The sequence below is a fragment of the Colias croceus genome, chromosome 6, assembly GCF_905220415.1.
Source record: "Colias croceus chromosome 6, ilColCroc2.1".
Taxonomy (NCBI): Eukaryota; Metazoa; Arthropoda; class Insecta; order Lepidoptera; family Pieridae; genus Colias; species Colias croceus.
The window spans coordinates 4,037,510-4,063,007 of record NC_059542.1 but is presented as its reverse complement, the minus strand read 5'-3'; the positions used below and the strand labels follow the sequence as shown (position 1 = coordinate 4,063,007).

The 25,498-nt window shown below is 37.7% G+C and overlaps 2 protein-coding genes and 1 pseudogene across 2 annotated transcripts; 2 read left to right on the top strand and 1 right to left on the bottom strand.

Annotated features, from left to right (window-relative positions):
- LOC123692274 lies at positions 1 to 10,532 on the top strand (annotated as a pseudogene).
- Positions 10,533 to 13,741: 3,209 nt separating this feature from the next.
- On the top strand, positions 13,742 to 25,107 carry LOC123692275 (histidine-rich glycoprotein-like). Its single transcript, XM_045637000.1, has 7 exons — positions 13,742 to 13,857; positions 13,950 to 14,093; positions 14,198 to 14,364; positions 14,653 to 14,689; positions 24,306 to 24,449; positions 24,534 to 24,700; positions 24,983 to 25,107. The coding sequence occupies exons 1-7, from the start codon at positions 13,846 to 13,848 to the stop codon at positions 25,023 to 25,025; spliced, it is 714 nt and encodes a 237-aa protein (XP_045492956.1). The 5' UTR covers positions 13,742 to 13,845; the 3' UTR covers positions 25,026 to 25,107.
- On the bottom strand, positions 16,757 to 17,627 carry LOC123692272 (cuticle protein 7-like). Its single transcript, XM_045636997.1, has 4 exons — positions 17,550 to 17,627; positions 17,285 to 17,428; positions 17,044 to 17,210; positions 16,757 to 16,923 (listed from the first exon to the last, which is right to left on the bottom strand). The coding sequence occupies exons 1-4, from the start codon at positions 17,559 to 17,561 to the stop codon at positions 16,863 to 16,865; spliced, it is 384 nt and encodes a 127-aa protein (XP_045492953.1). The 5' UTR covers positions 17,562 to 17,627; the 3' UTR covers positions 16,757 to 16,862.
- Positions 25,108 to 25,498: the final 391 nt, after the last annotated feature.

Below are 25,498 nucleotides of genomic sequence, written 5' to 3'. Positions count from 1 at the left end.
AACTTCCATTGAATATCAGTAAAATATACGACAAAACAAAATGTTTTCAAAGGTATAATATACAGTGTTCCCATACTTAAACTGGACAAGTTACAAACATTGAGAATGTTTTGGTATAAAACATAATGTTTTACAGGTTTTGTGCTTTACCACCTTATTCGCTATGGTTGCCATGGTAACCGCGCAGTACGGACACGGCTACGGGGAAGCGCACTCATCCCAACACTTCATCAAACATGACGGACATCCTGAAGTGGTTCACGGACACCATGCTCATCATGACTACCATGTAACGTGTTTCAGAATATCTTTGTAACTTTTTCCTTTAATATTATTCGATGACTTACCTATATCATTTGTTTTCCATAGACCCATCCCCACTACCAGTTCGACTACAAAGTAGAGGATCATCACACTGGTGACATCAAGTCCCAGCATGAGGACCGCGATGGAGACGTGGTGAAGGGCGTCTACTCGCTGCACCAGCCCGACGGCTCCGAGAGGACCGTGCACTACCATGGCGACCATCACACCGGGTGAGAACCTATTATAAATACTCGGAAAATACTTTTAACTAGCCGTACCATAAATGTTTATAATATATTTCTTTGTATTTTTGCAGTTTTCATGCGGATGTTAAATTCGGAACTCATCACATCATCCCTCATAAACATCACTTTTGAATATTGTAACGATTCTACCGAATAGCAATAAGTGTTATGTTTGTGTACGTTACTTAAAAAATAAAGGCATTATCAAAGTTTGAGCTCTTTCTTTCAATTTTATTACTTCTAAATAATTATCCTTGATGTTTTAATAACCACCAACGTTATAAATGATCACAACAACATTGTCTGTTATAGTTCGAATTTAAAAAAAATACTTGGCGATATTATTACTGCTGTCCTGTCTTGACTTTAACTTTAAATTTAAAATAAATATTTCAGATAGTATCTATTTTCATAAGAAGTTGTTGTTAAGAAGTACAGTACCTATACTGGGGTATACTGTTCTTCTTAATAAATTATTAAGAGTACAGTGGGATTTTGTAGTTGAATTTTGTATTCAGTTAAGTAGTAAGAAGGCACCTCAATCAACATTTAGTTAATTTATTTTTAACAATATTTGTCAATTTACAAATGGTGCGTTACAGCATCTCAGAATGAATTCATGTAACCTTGATTATTTTCAATGCGTTATCTTATTTAATTGATTTTATAATAACCAATTATAGTAGGTATATAGTATAGGGAAAGGACATAAATCACGTATGTGACGTATTTTATACAAATGAAATTGAAATGAAATGGACACCCAAACTATTGGACTCTTGACTCATTCCTGTTTACGTGTAGCGTGTGAATAGGTGATTTAAATAAAAATCATTTTGAATGGCAACAACGCACGCTTGTTGGGCGAGAGAATATAGTAACTTGTATTTTAAACTAGCGACCCTCCGGCGGCTTCACACTAATGCAACGATGACATCTATGTCCCTACATTTGAAATATCTAAGGAAATAAAAAAAATAAGCCATATTTTCCCGTAATATGTGAAAGTAGAGTCCCATATCCCATAGTGGGGTATGGGGCAGATGCAAGTATACATCTGTTTCACTGATAGATTTTTATTTAGGGACAAGGAGGTGATCAGCCTTCTACGTCCTGCCAGAACGAGAATTTTTTTTCGTCTAAGCATATATTTAAATGTAAGCACTCATATTAAGTACCCGATAAATTACAGTTTGTACAGTACAGTTTGATGATACTTCTTTGCTGATAGTGGAGAAGTTAGATTTAATAGTACTACTTAATACTACTGTTATTGCAGTAAGCATATTGGGCGATGGAATCAGTGGCGATAAAATGAAGATGATGTTATTGATAGGAAAAAAAAAACAAAAAAGGAAATCATCAATCGGCCTGAATAGCTAGTTTTAGGAAAGGCCTATGCTCATTAGTCGACAGAAATAAGCTGACTGTAGGAAAGTTCAATGAAATGGTTTATTTTGTGAATTTTGTCTCTACATTTTATATGTATACCTATCAAGACAGTAAAATCCGAAATAAGATTTTTATTGAACAAAAAAGGTAAAGGTAAAACTATATGAAGTGAATATGTCTATATTATATCAAGATAGCAAGAAATCATCTATCAGCATTTATCGTTTTGAAAAAACTTTTCTACTCGAGCTAGATCGGTTAACGGTTTATTATTTTTATTCCTAACTCCCGCCCTGAGACCCTCAAGGAAGAGAAGGTTTGGCTATTGACAAATACTGTGTTATCTAAGCACCTAACTTATGATAGTGACTGAATGTATTGCAGCTTGTTTTTGCATTATTTGTATGTTGATGTTGGCGTCTTTTTTTTTTTTTTTTAACGTTGGGAAATGCATTTACGCATCCCCCTCCGCAGTTTTCCTGCGTGAGGAGGTATGTGGGACTCGCGAAAAGCCATACCCACTAAAACCCAACGGTGGCCACCGATCACCTTCGGCGGCAGGGGTTAACAGCCAGGCCTTGTACCCCCGCCGCCTACGTGATGAATGCCGCAGCTTGGCGACTCGCCCGCGCCCATAAGGTGGCAATAGACGTCGGTATCCTAGAATAACGCCGCCCTATTGCCGGGCTATCCACCTCCTGTCGCAGGGGGGGCCGGTTTACTTGCAGCGAGCATAGCTACAATATGCTAGTTTCTACGTAAACCTCCCCCTGCGCTAGTTCGTCCAAAAAGTATTTTAGGGCTGATGCTGGGCATAAATGCGCCTGCGTCTGCCGGGTCTGCGTTGGCGCAGAGGATCCGCCGATGGGTCATTCTCCCGGGCCCTCTCTGCAACTTCCTTTGCTTTCATCACAGCCTCGCAAAAGGCCACGACCGACTTCCAATGAGTGTCCCCACTGACCATTATTTTGGCGAGACCCTGTAGAGTCAGCTCTTCCTCTCGCAGCAGGGCTTCAAGAGGCCCTCGCTCCACCGTCCAGGCCGGGCATTCGGCCAGTGTGTGTTGAGCCGTGTCCAGCTGATCGCCGCAGTGATGGCAGGAGGGGGTCGGTTCCCGACCAATCCTGTGCAGGTAGCTGCCAAAGCATCCGTGGCCAGACAGGACCTGCACAAGCCGGTAACTGAGTGACCCCCACCTTCTCTCCGCCCACTCTCTGAGCACAGGGCTAAGCGCGCTGAGAGTCCAGGCCCCCACGCAAGATGAATCGAGTTCCTGGCGCCATTTGTGGAACACCACGTCGCGAGCCTCTCGCTTCCAACCTTCGAGCGTTTCAGTAGGCAGCTCTTCGTCTCTCTCTCTTGCCTCCGCTCTGCGCCAACAGACTTCCGCCAGGGCGGCCGCTTCGAGGTGCCATGGTGCAGTACCGGCTATAACGCATACCGCATCGTAAGATACAGTGCGATACGCCCTTGCGACCCTGATAGCTATAACCCGCTGCGACCGCCTTAGCACAATCGTGTTGCGCGTTAATAGCTTGTCGGCCCATATAGGGCATCCGTACAGCGCCTGTGAGCGCACAACACCGGCAAAGAGTTTACGACATGCCCCGCTTGGTCCTCCAATGTTCGGCATGATACGGCTAAGAGCCGCTGCCGTGGTGGTGAGCTTTACAGCCAGTGTCGAGAAGTGCGCTTGGAATGTCCATCGCGGATCGAGCACCAGACCGAGGTATTTCAGTCTGGACCCGATTCGGATGGGCACTCCACTAACCACGATTGCTTCATCTGTTTGTGGTGCTCTGCGATGACCGTGAAAGCATATAGCCTCCGATTTGTCAAGGGCTACTTTAAGGCCGAGATTTTTAATTCTGGTAACCACCTGTGCCACTCCAGCCGTGGCTCGGAGTCGCGCCTCTCTAAAGTCACGGCCCGTGGACACCACTAGGGTGTCATCGGCGTAGCAGATGGCGCTTACTCCTTGCGGCAGCCCTCCTTGCAGCACGTGATTGTACCCAATGTTCCACAGAAGAGGCCCCAGAACAGAACCCTGTGGAACACCGCGTGCAACCCTATGCCTACCCGTCAAGCCGTCTTGTTTTGGGAATATGATTTGACGCTCTCGAAGATACGAAGAGATGATACGGTGAAGATACTCCGGCACACGGTGTCGGGTCAAGCCATCTAAGATTTTGGCCCAAGGAAGGGTGTTAAATGCATTGGAAATATCCAAGGATATTGCCAGTGCTACCCCACCTTGGGAAACGCATCCTTCCGAAATGTCACGCAGGCGAGCTATGGCATCAACCGTTGAACGTCCTCGCCTAAAACCATACTGGGCATCGTCGAGATCTGGTCCTATCCGTGCTAGATGATTTTGTATGCGGCTGGAGATAACACGTTCAAACAGCTTGCCAGCTTCATCAAGTAGGACAATCGGCCTATACGCTGATGGCGAGTCGGCTGGTTTGCCACTCTTCCTTAATAGTACGAGGCGTCCCACCTTCCAGCGATCTGGGAACCTCCCGCTCTTGAAGCATTCGGTTAGTAGCTCACAGAATCGCTGGTCCAGTCCATATGAGAGGGCAAGGGACCACACTCGGCCATGCACACCATCGGGGCCCGGGGAAGTGGTTTTCCTTTTCAGGCGGTCTACCGCCGCCTTCAGTTCAGTTAAAGTCACGTCCGGTATCATTTCCTCGCAGGTTATTTCCTCCTCATCGTCACGCCCAAGTCGGTCCGCAGAATTGGTTGTATTACGGCCCGGAAATAAAGTAGTTACTACTTTTTTGAGCAGTGCTGGCTCTAACCTTGCTGTAATCGGGGGGGCCCAAGGACGCAGCTTGTTCATAACGAGCATATAAGGGCGTCCCCAGGGATCCAGGTTGAGTGTATTGAGTAATTCAGCCCAGGCTCTTTCTTTTGCAGCTGCGATAGCGTCTCTTAGAGCTTTTTTGGCATTCTGGTACAGGGTGTAGCGTTCAGCCTCTTCCACGGTGGAGTAGTCTGCACGCCTCCTTCTTCGTCTGTATTTCGTATATTGGCGTCTAGCAATAACGCAGACTGACCGAAGCCGCGCAAGATCCGCCGACCACCAGTATACTCTGTTCCGTGGGAGAGATCTTTTTACCCTCGTCATTGCGGTATTTGATATTTCGGCCAATGTCTCGCCAAACCATTCCGCCTCAGCGTCCACGTTTATGGCGTCAGGTTTCGGGCACCAAGATTTGATTAAGGACGCCAATTCCAAAAGGTGGCTGTCCAGGCTCTTTAGGGACCATCTTGGGCATCTTTCTATAGGTGCAAGGCATATATTCCGCGCAGGTCCCGTCGTCGGATGGACCTCGTAACTGATATACTTATGATCAGATAAGGTCTCAACCTCCGACAGGACCCGCCAGTTTCGGACCCGACCGGCTAGAGTAGGGCTCGCAAATGTCACGTCCACCACCGAGCCCCCCTGCATGCGCACGCATGTGTGTTCAGTGCCTAGGTTGAGTGGAACCAAATTCTGAGCTGCGAGCCATTCTAAGAGGACGTCTCCACGAGCATTTGATGCTGAAGAACCCCACGCTACAGATTTTGCGTTAAGGTCTCCCGCAATGATGATTTGGTGAGGGTGGCCCCATTGAATCAAGGAGTATACTTCTCCCAAAAACGCTTCGAACTCAGGAAGCGTTTTATTCGGTGAGAAGTATACTCCGATTACAATCGTGTCTTCGAACCTAGCAGCTACGCAGCCGTGTCCCTTCGCCTGTGCACGAATTTGAGGTGATCCTTCCGCTTGCGTAACCACTATAGCAGCGAGCTCGTCGAGGTCTCCGATCCAGTTCTCTCGACCATGGGGAACAGCATAAGGTTCTGATAAAATTGCGATATGGATCGACCACTGTGCCAGGCTCTGGATCAGCAGATCCTGAGCCCTGGCGCAGTGGTTGAGGTTTGATTGCAAAAAGCGTAGTTCCATTTATACTTTGGCGGTTTCTGCTATCTCCATATCTGCTACCCCTGCCTGGGGGCCCGCATGTTTATTGGGTTTTCCTTTTGGCGCTTTGTCGGCTGAACAGCCACTGCCACCCAGCCGATGGTCTGCTTTCCGGCCTGCAGCCGTGCAGATAGTGCAGTTTGGCTTAGCAATGCAGTTGGCAGCTTTGTGGTCCGGCTGCCCGCAGCGGTAGCAGAGCTGGCTGCGGTCACACTCCGCGGTGCAACGGTTAGCAACATGACCAACCTCAAGGCAGCGGAAGCAACGTAACTCCCGTGGTTTTTGGATCGTCACCCTCGCCGCAACCCATCCGACGAGAAAGCGTGCCTCAGTGATCTTTTTGGCCGCCATTACAGGGCAGTTCACCCAAGCTGCGAACAATCCGGTTCTGTCCTGCTGCATTCGGCTCACCCTTATCTGTTCCGCTGGGCATTCTCCCTTTGCAGCTATGGCTTCCTTCAGGTCGTTCTCTGTTATAGAGGCGTCCAGACCTGACACACGTAGATCCGCCATTTTAACGGGCCTGGATACTTTTACGTCTCTGTCTTTGAATAGAGTCATCAGCTGGGTTGACAACAGATCGGCTTTGTCGCCACTACCGGGTCCAGGGATCTGGATTATAGTGGCTCCCGTGACCGCCTGACGGAATTTGACGCATTCAATTCCCGCATCTTTTAAGTTTATTTTCGATCTTGCCTCTTTTATAACCGCGGCGTAGGTTAGACCGCCATCCCGGGCCTCTGTAGGGATCGTCAATACCACTGCTGCAGATCGCGGAGCCTTTAGCCTAGATTGTGTAGGCTTAGGCGGTTTAGACACCCTCTGCGGCTCCGTCATTTGCTTACTGCGCTCAGTCTGTTGAACCTTATTCACCCTTCCCTTCTTTCCCACAACTGACCAGACCTCGCCAGAAGATATGGGTGTGGGCACCGCAGGAGACCTCGCATCAGGATGCGAAGGAACCGCTGCCTGCGGAGATAGAGTGGAGGCAAGTTCCACGACCTGCCCATCATTTACTGCTCCTTTTTTCTTCTTCTTCTTCTTCTGTTCTCTCTTTTTCTCGTTTCCTTCTTTGGTTTCTGCCACACCTCGAGTCAGTTTGGAGAGGGTCTTTGTTTTTCTTGGCCTTGGTCCCGTATCCTCTGAGGCCTCGGAGCAACTTTGCTGTCTGATGCCAGTAACCCGGCTTCCTATCCCATCCTCTGCAACAGAGGGGCGCGGTCGTTGCAGAGAACTCGGTCGAGTCTCTAAGTTTTGGAGCCGTGCATCGATAAGTTCTCCCAGTTGGCGTACCATTCTGGCCTCGAAGTCCTGTGACAGCTGCGGTGTCTCTGCAGCGGCAGCCGGGCCCCGATGCATGAGAAGTCGCATTTCTCTCATCTCGTTTTGGAGAATATCCAGTCGTATGCGCAACCTCTCATTTTCTGCACGGAGCGCCCTCGTTTCATCCGTAAGCGTCCTCAACGCAAGGGAATCGGTATCCTCCCTGATAGCCTTAGCGGCGTTTCTCAGGTCAGCCACAAAGGTGGTCTTTAAATGGTTGGACACTTTGGCGATCTTCTCAACCGTTGCCAGGTGTGTCTCAATCCTCCTCCGTACATCCTCAGTCGATGTGGACATGCTATTGGTAAGCATGGCAGCTGTCGAGGGTGTGAGCGCAGATTTTGGCTCCGGATCCACCGAAGTTTGTAAACTTGGTTCAACTTGTGCTTCGGTATTCTTCTCAACCCTATGCGCCTTGCGGTAGCCAGTTCTTGGTTTCCTTTCCGAAGGGATAGAAGTATCACTCGAACTTCCATCGTTCAACCGTGAGCGTTTTCGGCACCGCCAAAAACGTGTCTCCTTGTTCGGAGTACACAGAGCCTCCCGGCGAACCAGGGGACTCATAGTAGCCCGTGAATTCATGCTTGCCACAGAGTTGGAAGAGTCCGACTCTGCGGCCGCTTCTGTTACATTAGTAGGTGTAGGAGTAGCGCCTATCGCGCGTTCCAACACAGAACTACATCCTCTATCTGCCGATTCTCTCAGCATTCCTCCTTCTAATTCTAATCCTCCTTCTAATTTTTGGGGTTGGGGTTTCATAGTGTACTAGGTAAAAGTCCCACGAGCATGGGGGATATATGCGGTCCACCCGGGAGGTGCCCCCTGTTCCCGGGTAACCCTATTACGCCCCGGAGGGCGGGCGGTATCCGGGGGTTGGCCACTTCGACTTGATCCACTCGCCAAGCCACCTGCCACCCAGGGAGGCAGGAATTCGGCGCCGTGCTTAGGCCCCGTGGGGCGCCCCAACGCCGAATTGGAGGGGTTTTTTCTGAGGTCACCTTCCTCTTGGGCCAGCCGATTAAGGCAAGACCCCTGGTCTCTAACGTGCCGCTAGACATGACAACGTCACACGTTAGAGGTAACAGTTTGCCCGGCGGAGGGCAAAAGCCCCAATGCGCAGCAAGAGACATCCTCTCGCTGGGCCCGCCGCGCCGCGGTTCACCAACCGCCATTTCAGCCGCTGGTCTCTTAGGACCCTCTTCAATGATGCCCATAGGCATTCCGTCAACCCGTGATCTTGTTCCGGCGCATTCATACAGACAAGCGGAAAAACAGTGGTTCACCAGTCACCACCACCTGCCTGCTAGATGAGCCTACTCCAGGGCCGCATCCCGTATAGTTTTACGAAAAACGAATCGGGAGCGGCACGTGTGTATTCCATATTAGCTTCCCCAAGATGCTGGCTTGCAACCCAGGTACTGAGCCCCCCCGCCGCGACAAGGCTTGGAAAAGTGGGGGGGTTGATGTTGGCGTCTAATTTATCTATGTACTTACTTATTTATACTTTTAGCAACGATTCCAGTTGCTCCCATCACTAATGGTATAATTTCTACAGAAGTATTCCACAGCCGCTAGCATTTTATCATATTTAAAGAAAATTATAGCACATAATAATTGTATGGATAGTAATATGTACCTATCTAGGGTTATAGGAAAAATACTTGCCCAAATAGAAAAAAGTCAATAATTTTCTCAAAAGCACATGCATACCATGATAAAACGTATTTTGATAGATGTCAATAAAAGCAAGTTTCTAATCTATTTACGTTGAGTTTCAATGTTGAACACAAGAACAGCTCTATTCCGTAATCTGTGGATTAAAGATGAGATAATATTCGAATACATCTTTACTTTTGATCGCTTTCTTGTCTTACTGTACATAAAATAATAGTACGTGCTGATCAAATAATCTACACACACTACTACATTCCTAATCTGTAGATTTTGGATATATTCTATTTAAAACAACCTTAAGGCCTTAACAATTATCTTAAGGCAACACCTGGGGAGCACCCCAGAAAATATACGTGCGTGATGCGTGATCTGAGTGTATAGCATAAGTAAGACACCGTGAAATGTTAATTCAAATCAATAAAATATTGATAACTACTTATAAATTCCCTTCTAAGTTTATTTATGGGAAGCATAATTGTAGTCAATGCTCAATCGATAATATATTTAATAATAATATTCTAGAACCTTGTTATATTGTTAACTATAACGAGAAATTTCCACACACGTTGCGGTTTATACCTAAATTATTAGCAGTGAAATCAAAGTTACCTTGATTGTATCGCTTTGTCTAACGATATAAAAGTCATGAATTTTTTCCTCATGTATCAGTTATCTAGTAAACTTTCATACAAATATTACTCTGATAACAATATTATCAATATGATTGCAAAGGTATTTTAAATTTGTATTTATTGTAGTTTATAGAAGTAAAATCAAATTTAAGTAATAAAAACATGGAAGTTGTCACCTATGACCCAACCTAATAATCAGTTTACAATAATTTAATTCAACTCTCTGCAGGCCATCTGTTTCACAACCCTGCTTGCCGTGGCAGCGGCGCAGTACGGACACGGCTACGGGGAAGCGCACTCATCCCAACACTTCATCAAACACGACGGACATCCTGAAGTGGTTCACGGACACCACGGTCACCATGACTACCATGTAATGTTTCAAGTATTATTCTGCTTTAACTCCGCTAATTCCTGTATCAAACATATTAGTTATCATCTTAACACTCTTTCAAATAATCTTAGTTCAGATTCTGTCTGAATAGACGATGATTTTTGTTTTTTACTTTACAGACCCATCCCCACTACCAATTCGACTACAAAGTGGAGGACCATCACACCGGTGATATCAAGTCCCAGCATGAAGACCGCGACGGAGACGTGGTGAAGGGCGTCTACTCGCTGCACCAGCCCGACGGCTCCGAGAGGACCGTGCACTACCATGGCGACCATCACACCGGGTGAGAATCACTAAATACAAACACTAGTATTATTTATTTGAAAAGCAATTGAAAAATACTAATTAAGTTCATCTTCTTTTTCTCTGTGGCTTTCTCCGTCGTTATAATGTTTTAATAAACGTTTTCCTTTGCAGTTTCCACGCTGACGTGAAATTCGGAACGCATCACATCGTCCCCCACAAACATCATTATTGAATTTCGTAATCATTGTACAAAATATCAATACTTGTTTTGTGTAAAAGACTGCATGACACTTTACTACTGTGTTATTAAATTTGTATTATAAATCTGAAATTTATGTTTTTGTTTCATTTCCTAGTATCATATCGACATACCTACGATTATATTTAAAAACAAAGTAAGTAGGTTATGGAAATTAGAAAAATTAAATTAAAAAAAAAAATTACAAACGGAGCTTGTTTTCTTGTTATGGAGTATATATTTTTGTATTTGTCCTATTATTTTGGCCTTTGTATGGTTTCTACTAATTTTAAATAAATATAAAAAAATATGTATAATTATAGGCAATTCAACCTTTTATATGAAATATAAAAATCTTATAATTCAATAAATTTTGGAGAAGTACTTGAATTTGCTGGGGTAATAACCTGAGTATGTTATAAGAGCTACAATATAAGAAAGCCGAGCCGGCAAGCCGAAAAGAGGAAGTTATCTGAACTGTGAGCTGTGGCTATACTTGGGAAAATACAAAAAATAAACTTTAGATATCTATACAATTTACCCGCAATACCTTTAATATAAAATTACTATAGCGGTATTAACGGCACAAAATATGTAAAACTTGTACACGTTTATATTGCCTGTAAAATCCGCTGTCAACTGATACTGAACTATTGATTAAAGAAGAAAAATATAAAGCGCAGTTTATACTGTCATCATTCCTATTCAGTTTGTAAAATGTCTTTTAATTCGGTCAAATATTGGTGAAAGGTCGAGAGAAACAAGAAAAAACCTCAAAATATGACTATTTGCGTAGGTTTTTCAGATGAAATAATATTATTTTCTTGTCCTTATCAAGTGCGAGTGTATGGAGAGTGTCAGCGATAGCTTTTTTAATACCAAATAATCATAAGTGTCTACTGCAGGAAGATATGGGTTCTCTTAAGTATGCGAGCGAAAACAATTGAATTGTAATAATTAAAATTTTAACTGAATATCTCTTTTATTTGCATACTGTTTCGAATGTTTTCTTTTTAACTGGTCAGACTTTTGGATGACTCGAACAAAAAATTGCAAGTTATTCTGAATATAACTTAAAAATATAGTAGTACATTCTACATAGCTACATTCTACAAAATACATAGCTACATGCTACAAAATACATAGCTATCATCGCTCTCCCTTTGTATATTATATACTTATAATAATTGAAAGCGCACTACTTTATTATTATTACTAAAAATGACATGACACTAGAACAATAAAGATATTTCTACTAAGATTTCTACGTTTATAACTCCTTGCGGTCGAACAAAAAGAGCGATGAATGTAGCTCCTGATTATTACCAGTACGTGCGTTTATTATTTTTAATATATAAGTAGTTATACAAAATTAACAAATAATGTAATTACTGTTAAAATTACTATTTACGTATAAAATATTATAATATACCTACTTAAATAAAAAAAAATATAAATACAGTGTGGAAATTTTGGGTCCCGGAGGGAAAGTACTTGAAATACTGAAGATAGATTTTGCAGAAAGGAAACATTCCTTTATTTTTAAAAAGAAATAGAACTGAATTCAAAGATTAATTTTGTTTCGATTTATTTAAAATTCACTTGTATCGACCGGGTATCGAACTAAATAAAAACTAAATTTGTTTTTTATTATATATACGTACGTATACGTACGTACGCTTTTTAGGCATTAAAATAATCGAGAGACTATGGAATTAAAATGAATAAAATAACGATAATATTATACAGGGTTACTTGTCAGTAAAACACCAGCAACCTCGCAGGACAAGATAGCTAACATCATAAGTAACAACATTTGTTCTACGACTTTTGGCATAACGCAATAAATTGTAAGTCTATGTTCTATTCATTATCGGATGGACGACGCGACGCCCCCTTCCCCCTCTCGTTCGCTTCTTGTTTACAGAATTTTTGGGAGGCGTAGAGTTTATAATATTTAAACGGAAAATTAAATGAATATTTATTTTTGTATGAAAATAAAATCTAACAAATTATCAAAAGTCGTAGAACAAATGTTGTTGCTTATGACGTTAGCTATCTTGTCCTGCGAGGTTGCCGGTGTTTTACAAGTAACCCTGTATACACCCTGTATAAGTTTAGATATTTTATTTATGGATATTATTATTATTATTAGCCTTTGATCAGACTCATGTATGTATTATATATGGTAGGTTTGATCCATCTCTGCGTGTCCGTTTGCCAGTTGGCAAAGGCCTCCTCCAATCTCTTCCATTCGGGCCTTTCTATGGCCACTCTACCCCAAGTTGTGCCCACTACCTGTTTGATGTCATCGTCCCATCTTTTTTGTGGTCTACCTCTCTTTCTCTTTCCTTCTCTTGGGTACCACTGTGTAGTTATTTTGCTCCATTTTTCTTTACCCCTGATCATGTGCCCCGCCCATTTCCACTTTTGCCTTCTTATCTTCAGTGTTATGTCCTGGACCTTAGTCTTGTATCTGATGCTGCTTTGCTTTATTTTGTCTTTTCTTTTGATGCCAGTCATGCTTCTTTCCATGGAATTTTGACAGATGCGGAGTTTATTTGTTATGTTTTTTGGTAGAGCCCACGTTTCACTTCCATACGTCAGCACAGGTAGGATGCATGTGTTGAATAGTTTAGCTTTAGTTGAAATGTGTAGGTTATTGTCTTTCATTACTTCTTTAAGAGACCAATACTTTTTCCAGCCATTCACAACTCTTCGATCAACTTCCTTGCTTTCGTTGTCCTCTGGGGATATTAGTTGGCCGAGGTAGATGTAATCTTCAACGTATGATATTTGTTTTTGTTCCAGTGCTACCGGGTATTTTTTGCCATTGGTCATAATTTTGGTTTTGTCCGGATTTAGCTTTAATCCCGCCTTCGCACTTTCAGATGCTAGGTCATTTATCATCTTGCTTAAGTCCTCTGGTGTTTTTGCAAATTTATGGATATACTTAAAATAATTAAATTACTTATAATAATTGACATAAAGCGATACAAAAAAATGTAAGAAGGCTTTAAATGTCACTTGTTTATAAAAAATATGGTTTTCATAACAACGAATCATTTTTTGTAAATTAATATTGTAACGAAATACTAGATAATAGAGATTACAAATATAAATTATGCATATTATATGAGCCTTATTAAAATATATAATTAATTACCGAAGCGTCCCCATGAAATTTCAGATCATATACGATATAGACATTTTCTTGAGTAATATCTTAAGTGTAGCAGAAAATTTGTACACATGTTGCGGTTTATATCTAAATTATTAAGAGTGAAATCAACGTTACCTTGATTATATCGCTTTGTCTATCGATATAAAAGTCGTGAAAATAATTCTCATGCATCAGTTCAATAGTTACCTTTAATACAAAGGAGTACTAAAATTTAATTCGCAACAAAATGTACACAAAGGTAAATCGATTTTGTTTTTTATTTTCCTATAAAAAATATTTTTATTTTAAAACAAAATGAGTACTTATAATTAATCTTTTCATATCTATTAGGTGTTATGTTTCACAACCCTGCTCGCCATGGCAGCGGCGCAGTACGGACACGGCTACGGGGAAGCGCACTCATCCCAACACTTCATCAAACACGACGGACATCCTGAAGTGGTTCACGGACACCACGGTCACCATGACTACCATGTAATAAATTCATATTATAAACTGAACTCACTCTTACAATTACTTCACTATTAAGTTATTAGACCTCTGATATAAACGCTGATTTTTGTTTTTTAACTAAACAGACTCATCCTCACTACGAGTTCGACTACAAAGTGGAGGATCATCACACTGGTGACATGAAGCATCAGCATGAGGACCGCAATGGAGACGTGGTGAAGGGCGTGTACTCCCTGCGTCAGCCCGACGGCTCCGAGAGGACCGTGCACTACCATGGCGACCACCACACCGGGTATGAGTCACAAGCAATTATATTTTTTTATGTGGGCGTTGAGTAGTAACATATTCCCGTAGAAGATCGGCGTAGAATAGTAGCATGTTAATGCTTCTGTGTTTCGTACGATAAGTAGGAGAACTAGCGGCTCACATAATATTTCTCAATCTTCCTTGTTATTTTCTCTATTCTCGTCATCAATCATTTGGGAATTAAGTAGTAGGGATTTAGAAGTACGCTTGAAATTACTACGGCTTAAAACTATACACACACACACACTTTATAAATGTTTTGTTTTTGTTTCAGTTTTCACGCTGACGTGAAATTCGGAACCCACCATATTGTTCCCCATCATCATCATCATCATTATTGAATTGAATGTTTGACCCAAGCTATATGTTAAATCTTACGAAGTTTTTGTTTTTTGTTTTTATGTTAACGTGTATGAAAAATGAATAAAATAAATGAATTTTATAATACACCTACCTATGCTGTTTATTTTTGCATCCATTGTATCAAATAGCTACATTTTTTAATGATATCGACGTGGCTCTATTAAGGAAAAGAGCCAAAAAAGAGCTTATCGTGTAAAGAGCAAGGAAACAAGCTGAAGGAATACATCGTCTAGTTAAATTTCCTGTTCATATCTTAAACTATCTATCAAATAATAATTACAAAGGACTTTACAAATTACGAAGACATTTTGAACCTTTTTTGGGTCTAGTTTTATGTCTCTTATAATAATACATGTACATAAGTAAATTGCACATTTATGCTTGAAATTTTAAAAGATTTTTGGTGTGTCTCCGAAATCAATAGGTCGGAACACTACGATTAAAAAAAATTGTAAATCGGTCATTTCAGCATAGGTACCTACAGAGAGACCTATTCCTTTTTTGAAATGGGTTAAAAACACTATAATATATTGTTAAATACAGTCATCAATATACAAATAAAATACTGTGTGTATATTTATAACATTTCACCGTTTTTACAACGTTGCAACATATAAATATTATATTTTCTAATGTTTTTTTTATTTTATTTAGGATTGTTTCATTTGACTCTTTTTCGATCAAAACGCATTTGACGTCTATCTTCTCGGCTTAAATAGATTTATTACGAAAACAATTTTAATTTAATTCACCAGTAACCACCAAATTAATTTAGCACAATATAATATTTAATTCAGCAAATTCCGTATGAATTGCATAATTTAATGTTTATATATAATAATTGTTTCAACGAATATTTTTACTTCATAATTATATAATATGGAATTAATTGTTTAATATTACTCAACAATACGAAACTGCGAAAAGACTTTTTGAAATTTCCTGTAAAATATAAAATTTCCTGTTTGTTGTTTCCATCAGGCGTTATTATATTGATGTTTAATTATATGTAAGGATACAAAAATATTAAATTATTTGTATTTTCTAAACCAAATCACTTTCTTAGTAACTCGTTACTTCTATATAGAAACTTTTCTTGAGTAATACTCTACCTAATGGTAAAAACTGAAGTTGTTTAGAAGAAAGATTTAGAAAGACACAGATAGAGGCGGACTTTACATTTTTTAAATACAAATGAAATAATTTTAATAATGTGTTATCTATTTAATACAATTCAGTGAAACATAATATATTGATTGTTATTAACAAGACGAGAAATACATGCACCACTAAGCTTAGATCAGTTGATATGACGAGAAGTACGAAAAATATTATAAGTTTATTTTATTTACTTTCATACCATTATATTGTATTGATTTCATCTGTGGAATAGGGCATCAAATGCGACGAATCGATATTTATCATAAAAGGGCTGTATATTTGACTAGCTGCGCTTCGCGGTTTCACCAGCGTGGCTCCGCTTCTGTTGTTCTGTTCTGTTTCCTCGATAAATGGGCACCGAAATAATTTTTCAAATCGGACTCTTAGTTCCTCAGATTAGCGCGCTCAAACAAATAAACAAACTCTTCAGCTTTATAATATTAGTATAGATAAATTATTGAAATTCTAGGCCTCATTACTTTTAAAATATTGGTATATACCTCTATTAGTATATTTTTTACATATGCAGTAAAATCGATATTCACACCAAAAGAGGTGGGTAATATACATTCTTATAATAAAATAATTAAAATTACAGTTAAAATGCTTAAAATTGCATTATGGAATAATTAATAATAATTCAATCATTGCCGTTCCAATGTAGTCAGTTTCCTCATTGCCTGAATTTGAAAATATACAACAATATTAAATTTTAACTCGCTGATCACTAAGCCACTATTTCTAGTTATGTGAAAGTCAAAAAATAAAAAACTAGAACATAGTTAATATGGTCCTTCTTAATGACACTCATTTATGAGGTGTTCGGGAATCAGGTAATGATTAAAAAGTTTACATAAAATTTGATATTTTTATTAGATTTGTACAGGTTTAGCATAGCAAGAAATAATATAACAATGTTGCACTTATTCACAAATTGGATGATGCAGCATCTGTTTTTGATTAGTAATGATGATGGTGAGGGACGATGTGATGAGTTCCGAATTTCACATCCGCATGAAAACTGCAAAGAAAACATAATTTTAATTAATTCTTCATAAATAGATAAAATACTTAACTCTTATTTAGAAAGATTGAAATGAGGAAGATTAATTGCATAGCAGAAATAAATAATATAAATTACCCGGTGTGATGGTCCCCGTGGTAGTGCACGGTCCTCTCGGAGCCGTCGGGCTGGTGCAGCGAGTAGACGCCCTTCACCACGTCTCCGTCGCGGTCCTCATGCTGGGACTTGATGTCACCAGTGTGGTGGTCCTCCACTTTGTAGTCGAATTGGTAGTGGGGATGGGTCTATAGAGAAAAATGAAATAAGTCATCGAATAATATTTGACTAAACAATATGAGGATGTTCTAAGAAACATTACATGGTAGTCATGGTGACCATGGTGTCCGTGAACCACTTCAGGATGTCCGTCGTGTTTGATGAAGTGTTGGGATGAGTGAGCTTCCCCGTAGCCGTGTCCGTACTGCGCCGCTGCCACGGCGAGCAGGGTTGTGAAACAGATGGCCTAAAAGTTTAAGGCCTTAAGTTCACGATACCATTTATAATAATAATTATTAATAATTTGTAAATATATTTTTAACGTTTAATACATTTTCGTCTAGATTTATCTTATGTAACAATGTTACCTTGATAAACATTTTGCTATGATATAGGTAATATTTTTGGATACGTTAATATTTTGAAGTTTCGTTGTTAACTGATACATGTTAACAATGTGCATGTCTTTTATATCGATAGACAAAGCGATACAATCAAGGTAACATTGATTTCGCTACTAATTATTTGTAAGCCAGAATGTGTAGAAATTTCAATTACAAAAGCTTATGAAAAATGTTATACTTTTAGTAAATAATAATTAAGCATAATATCGTTGATAAGATATTAAGCGCGGAACGCTTAGTTTTGTAATTAGAATTGCTGAAATATGTTTGTTCTGATACAATGGTTATTTCATGTCTTTTGCAGGAACCTTATACAAGCTTGTTTGATGTGGTTGATCTATCTTATTGCAAGGATAAATAAATAAATAATAAAAAAATAAAAATCGTTTATTTAGTACAAATACATTGACATATTTTAACACAATTTAAACTCGACGATCGCCTCAACTAGGTATAAGTATATTAAGAAGAGCTGGAACGTCAACACATTTACACATTGCACATGTTAGGCCGGGAGATACCTACTGACACAAAATTTCGGGTCATTTGTAACAGGATGGCGGTCTAGAGGGGTCTTACTTATCCGACGAGTGTGACTTACGCCCACGCGACTAGTCCGCCGGTACTAGCGTTCTGACCATCATTTTTCTTTTTGTCATTGCGTAATAAGACCTCTGTAGAACCGCCGTTCTGTTACAAATGAGCCGAAATTTTGTGTCAGTATCTCTCGGCCTATGTATGTGTCATATTTTGCAATTGTTTATAAATACAGGGTGATGTAATTGGTGTAGTACGAATATCTAAAAATCTATGAAGAATTTTGTGATACAGTAAATGGAAGAATTATATACTATTTTACAGTATTTAATAAAATCATTTAATTTTTTGTTCATTTTCATTAGAAATGTCAATTTTTCTCACCAAGGTGGAAATTTGGATGATAAGGATCTTGTTAGAAAAATATAAATTTTGACTAAAATCGGCATTTTTTTTTCAACAATCAAATTACTAATTAATAATCAGAGTTATCACCATTTACATTAATTTACAAACGATATCGGTTGTTCTTACTTAAAATTGAATACCAATGTCTTATTGCGGTATGTGTACTTTGGAAGTGTTCGTAAAGTTGTTGATCCGTAATTAAATTTTGCGGAAAATCTTTTAGAGCGCTTAGTTGTGACATATCCTAAGCATATTCAATAGAATTAAAAGACGAGCGAATATGCAAGCCAGTCTAAAACTTGAATATTTTGGTCTCGAAGAGCGGCCGTTCCCTGTCATGTCGTACCTATGCGAAGGGACATTATCATTCATGAGTAAGAATTTCTGGTCCATTTTTACTTTGTATGAAACAATACTTTTTAATTAAAGGGAAAGTAGCATCACAAAATGTGAACTTTAACTTGAAAACTGCGGAAGAATTATTTAGAAAGGAAGCAAATGCTATTAGTCTGGATATGTTTAGTGACGTTTGGAGAAAGACGCGAGAACATGAGGAAAAATATATTCAATTAGAACCAAAAGTAGATAATTACACTGACTCATTTATAATAACATTAAGAAATTCCGACGGCGAAACATCGAGTTCTTCGAGCGATGAAAGTTTAAGTGAAGTAGAAGATTACGATTATGATTAAATAGATTCTTCTTCTTCTCTATAGATACTGCTTTCTGAATTGGTGGTAAATGTTAAAACTGTTAAACTGTTATGACGATTCAAAAGTGCTTCTAGAAGAAGTATAATTGTATAAATGTTTGAGTTTGAGTTTAAAACCAATAGTGTGAAAATTATACAATAAACATGTAACACATATTTGTTAGCGCGTATTGGTAGGTATTACGTACTTACTACAAATATAATATTTCTTAGATATTTTTACTCGACCAAAGTCAGGACAAGACTGCTCCGCAACTGCAGAAGACGTCCGTTATTTAAATCATTATCAAAACAACCATCCGTGTGTTGGGACTTGGGAGTGAGCGCACGTGTTATTTGTATTGTTTTTATGACCTGAAATTTAATTATTATTTGATAATTGAATGATTATTAATACTTTTATCCAATTGATTATTTTTAGAATAAATAATTAAGTTCATCAATTGATTTACTTTTAAATTATAATTTTACAGGTAAATTATGAGAGCTTTCATAATTATATTTGCATATATTTATCTACAACGCACCCATTTTACAATTCAAGTCTAAAATGAAACTAGAGTCGCATTTATTTTTGAACATACTGTAAGTGAAATTGCATAAGTGTGAGTACTGTGAACATGCCAGCTTTCCTTAATTGACCTGTATAAACCTGTGCTAGAGACGACCGACGCCTTCCACACAAGACATACATAACGAATCAAGATTTTTATTTTCAATGCTTCATGACATACATTATATGATATAAAACTGATTATAATTATTATAAAATTAGAGTTCTTTGACCGATTATTTGTTACAGGACCGGACGTATGCATTTTATCCATTTCACTGATTATTGCTATTTAGATGAACAATTTTTGTACGCCATCAGATCGGTACATTTTATTAAGTCCATCAGTAATACAATTATTTACATCACATTTCATAATCACGCGAGTTTTCATAACAATAATTGCCAATAAAGCACCGGAAGGAAGTTAGCGCGGAAAGTTTTTTTTTTATTATTATTAATATCTCAAAAAATTGCTCCTTAAATGCTCCATCAGAATCTGTAATTGCTCCACTTCTATAATTATTAGTTTATTTATAATTAATTTAAAAAAAAATCCAAATACTGAAAACTTGATTTCCCTATAGAATGAAAAATATTCACTTTTCATAAAAAATTTTTTTGCAAAAAAATTGCTCCCGATTTGCTCTATCAATTACAAAAAAAATTATTTAATTTTGATAATTTTTACAATAATTAACTGAAAAACTATGTTTGCATAGTAAACTACTGCGCTGTGACGTCATCAATTATTGTCGTTGCGACGCATAAGGCACTAAGCATGTATCAGCACTGCAGCGATATGTATAGACCTTAATGTTTATGTTTTCTTATTTATATTATTCACTAGATTTCCGCCCGCGGCTTCGCCCGCGTTTTCATAGGAAAACCCGCATAGTTCCCGTTCCCGTGGGATTACCGGGATAAAACCTATCCTATGTGTTAATCCAAGTTACGGTCTATATGTGTGCTAAATTTCATTGTAATCGGTTCAGTAGTATTTGCGTGAATGAGTAACAAACACACACACATCCTCACAAACTTTCGCATTTATTATATTACTAGCGGTCCGCCCCGGCTTCGCCCGTGGTACATATTTCGCAATAAAAGGTAGCCTATGTTCTTTCTCAGGGTCTAAAGATTGTCTGTGCCAAATTTCATCAAAATCGGTATAGTAGTTTATGCGTGAAAACCATACATAGATACATACAAACCTTTCCTCTTTATAATATTAGTATAGAAGTATAGATTAGTAGGATGGTATTACTTAAAAGGTTATTAATTATTATCATGTAATTATTTGGTTCTGATCACAGATCACAGAAACTAAAGGGTTCTGATGATAAGAATAATAAGAAATAATTATAATTTTTGTTTTATTGAGTCTTCAAGTTAGGATTGCAGGTTCGAATGATAATAATTTTTGTATACCATCGTACCTATATATTACATATAACATATTATGGAGACATTTCATCATGTCCACAACAATATCAAGGTTAGTAATAAATATTTCTACTATCAATTATCATCAAAGTATTAAATCGGTAATAAGTATTTTTATAATTGAATTTGAATTTCTGTTTACTATAAGAAAAATTAATAGGCACTTTTTATTTTAGGGTGTGAAGGGATTCAGTCAAGGAGTTTTAAATTATTGAAGAGTGGTAATTATTTAGAAGTAGGGTTCGCGAAAAAATTGAGCCCTACTTTTATATAATCACCTGAAAATTTTTCACTAGAGTATAAATAATAAAATATGTGCTAATTATAAAGAATTTTATTTTTGACAAAAGGTTTTACATACAAGACATAACTGCGTTAAAAACAACCGACTTCAAACTTGCACTTGCAACATTTACAAATACAGACAAAAATGCTCATAAAATAAAATACTGGGCCTATCCTAATAAAATTTTTATGGGACCAATTCGACACCATCCCGCATCGAACAAAAAAAGAATCACGTAAATGATAAATCATTAATAATATCACAAATAAATAATTCACAAAACACGAAGATTGAATTTGATATTTTTGGTTTTATGACATTCAAATGCTTTATAAATATAAATTTATAAATATAAAGAATATAAACATTCGATCACGAAATTATGCGGGTTCGAGTCCCGCCTCGTGATCGAATTTTTTCTATTCTATATAAATTTATAAAACACGAAGATTTTAAAAATGTAACCAATGAACACAATCAATATTAGATTAATTGTAATGGTGTATAAAAAGTATTATTCCTATGGAATTCTACTATGGGGCAGGGCAGCAGATATAGAAACTATATTTATCTTACAGAAAAGAGCCATTCGCTCTATATATAATTTACGTGCTCGGGACTCGCTAAGAGATCTCTTTAAGAATACTGGTATCCTTACTGTACCATCACAGTATATATTTAATAATATTTTGCATGTACACAAAAACGCCGACTTACACACAAGAGTAGGAGATAAACACTGTTATGGCACAAGGAACAGAAATAAAATTGAAATGCCATTTCACCGGTTAGCCAAAGTTAAAAATTCATTTATGGGTCTAGGTATACGCTTTTACAACAGAATTCCACATTGTATTAAAGAGTTTGGTAGTGCTAAATTCAGGTAAAACTCATGTAAAAAATATATTAGTTCAGAGAGCCTATTATAGCATTAAGGAATATATGGAAGATGAAAATGATATATTATGAAGTTAGATATAAGTTACAGATTATGTAATATTGACATGATTTTAAAAGAGCAACTATTTAATATGATTAATTACCTTAAAATGACATTAATAAGTTTTATGCTGGGAATAATAATATTATTATTTAATACTTAGTACTTACCTTATGTTGCTATTAATTATAGGTACTCTAAGAATATCTAGGCGCCATATTTTAATTATTGAGTTTTCATCTAGCAAAATTTCAAGGAACAGATATTATTATGTACCTATTTAAATCATTCTTATTATAGGTATTTTTATAAACATTTCCCTACCCATCCCTAAACTCGTACGTTTATTCGTATTATTAAAACTTCAAGTAATTATCAATTAATTTGTGTTTCAGTCGTTTGTTTCATCTTTCGGTGTCAAGTTGCTATCGTTTGCGTTAGCGGGAACTACCTATGCGGGTTTTCCTTTGAAAACGCGGGCGAAGCCGCGGGCGGAAATCTAGTGAATAATATAAATAAGAAAACATAAACATTAAGGTCTATACATATCGCTGCAGTGCTGATACATGTAAATATGGCCCTTATGCGTCGCAACGACAATAATTGATGACGTCACAGCGCAGTAGTTTACTATGCAAACATAGTTTTTCAGTTAATTATTGTAAAAATTATCAAAATTAAATATTTTTTTTTTGTAATTGATAGAGCAAATCGGGAGCAATTTTTTTGCAAAAAAATTTTTTATGAAAAGTGAATATTTTTCATTCTATAGGGAAATCAAGTTTTCAGTATTTGGATTTTTTAAAAAAATAATTATAAATAAACTAATAATTATAGAAGTGGAGCAATTACTGATTCTGATGGAGCATTTAAGGAGCAATTTTTTTGCAAAAAAAATTTTTATGAAAAGTGAATATTTTTCATTCTATAGGGAAATCAAGTTTTCAGTATTTGGATTTTTTTAAAAATTAATTATAAATAAACTAATAATTATAGAAGTGGAGCAATTACTGATTCTGATGGAGCATTTAAGGAGCAATTTTTTTGCAAAAAAATTTTTTATGAAAAGTGAATATTTTTCATTCTATAGGGAAATCAAGTTTTCAGTATTTGGATTTTTTTTTAAATTAATTATAAATAAACTAATAATTATAGAAGTGGAGCAATTACTGATTCTGATGGAGCATTTAAGGAGCAATTTTTTGAGATATTAATAATTAAAAAAAAAAAACTTTCCGCGCTAACTTCCTTCCGGTAATAAAGCTATACGTTTTATTTAATAAATCACATAAATGTTAAATCAATATAATTTCTCTCACCTTGGTTAGATAGCCTATTGGTAAACCGTAAACCGTATATTGAACATAATATAAAAGACACGCATAGTCAACTATCACGTATCAGACAGTTTCTGAAATCAGTAATAGAAACAACCAAATATGTATTCCAAGGTAGTTTTATTATTCAAATTTTATTTATATGCACACATAAAGGTAGTCAAATCAAGGTTTGGGTTTGAGTTTAATCGGTCATGAGAACCCTTAACCAAAATATAATATGACATGTTCTATATTATAAAGCTGAAGAGTTTGTTTCTTTGTTTGTTTGAACGCGCTACTCTCGGGAACTACTGGTCCGATTTTAAAAATTATTTCAGTGTTAGATAGCCCAATATATCGAGGAAGGCTATAAGGCTCTCATCATCTCGCTGAGTCCATCAGGAGCGGAGCAATGCGGGTAAAACTGCAGGGCACATTTAGTAGTATATAACAAAGATGAGCATGTGCTACATATCCATCTTGTTCAATTTTATTTGAGTTTTAATTTGTTTCTAGGTCATTTGTTTCACAACCCTGCTCGCCGTGGCAGCGGCGCAGTACGAACACGGCTACGGGGAAGCGCACTCATCCCAACACTTCATCAAACACGACGGACATCCTGAAGTGGTTCACGGACACCACGGTCACCATGACTACCATGTAACGTTTTTCAGAACTCTACAAATATATATAGTTTTCATGAATACTATTCGATGACTTATCTATATCATTTTTTTTCCATAGACCCATCCCCACTACCAGTTCGACTACAAAGTGGAGGATCACCACACCGGTGACATCAAGTCCCAGCATGAGGACCGCGACGGAGACGTGGTGAAGGGCGTCTACTCGCTGCACCAGCCCGACGGCTCCGAGAGGACCGTGAACTACCATGGCGACCATCACACCGGGTGAGAATAAATGCCTACTGCCTAGTTACATAATTTATCCTAGCTATACTTAATGTATATTTTTAAAATTTTAATGATGCGTTATCCGATAAAATCAACGTTTGCCTTTGACTAATAACACAGTTGACAGATATATACTACGTACAACAAATTCAATTGCTTTTACAAAGTATAGGATTCAGGCTTAGGATTCAGGTATTAATTTATCGTTTACATAAAATAAAATATGAATATTTTATAGTGCAATTTACTTCTACTGACTTATATTTTTTTAATTTGCAGATTCCACGCCGATGTGAAATTCGGAACTCATCATCATCATTAATATTATTTACTACAATACGTGTCATATTTAGATTGTTTTATACAAAAAGCTTTATACTAATAAAATGTTATACAGCTAATTACATCAGTATTTTAATTTATTTTTTCTTAAGAAACATACCTAAATAGAATTTAATATTAAACGGATTAGAAATGAGTAGGTTCGTTATTTCTTAATAATCAAATTGTAGTTCGAATTAATATTGTGTCGAATATCATTTTCCAAAAATATTTAATATCTGAATTCTTATCATGACATCAAAAAAAAAATATCGATAGAAATAAACTATTTTGAAATGAAATGAAACAAGTGATAACTGCGTTAAAAACAACCGACTTCAAACTTGCACTTGCAAAATTTACAAATACCTACAGACAAAAATGCTCATAAAATAAAAACTACTGGGCCTATCCAAATAAAATTTTTATGGGACCAATTCGACACCATCCCGCATCGAACAAAAAAAGAATCAC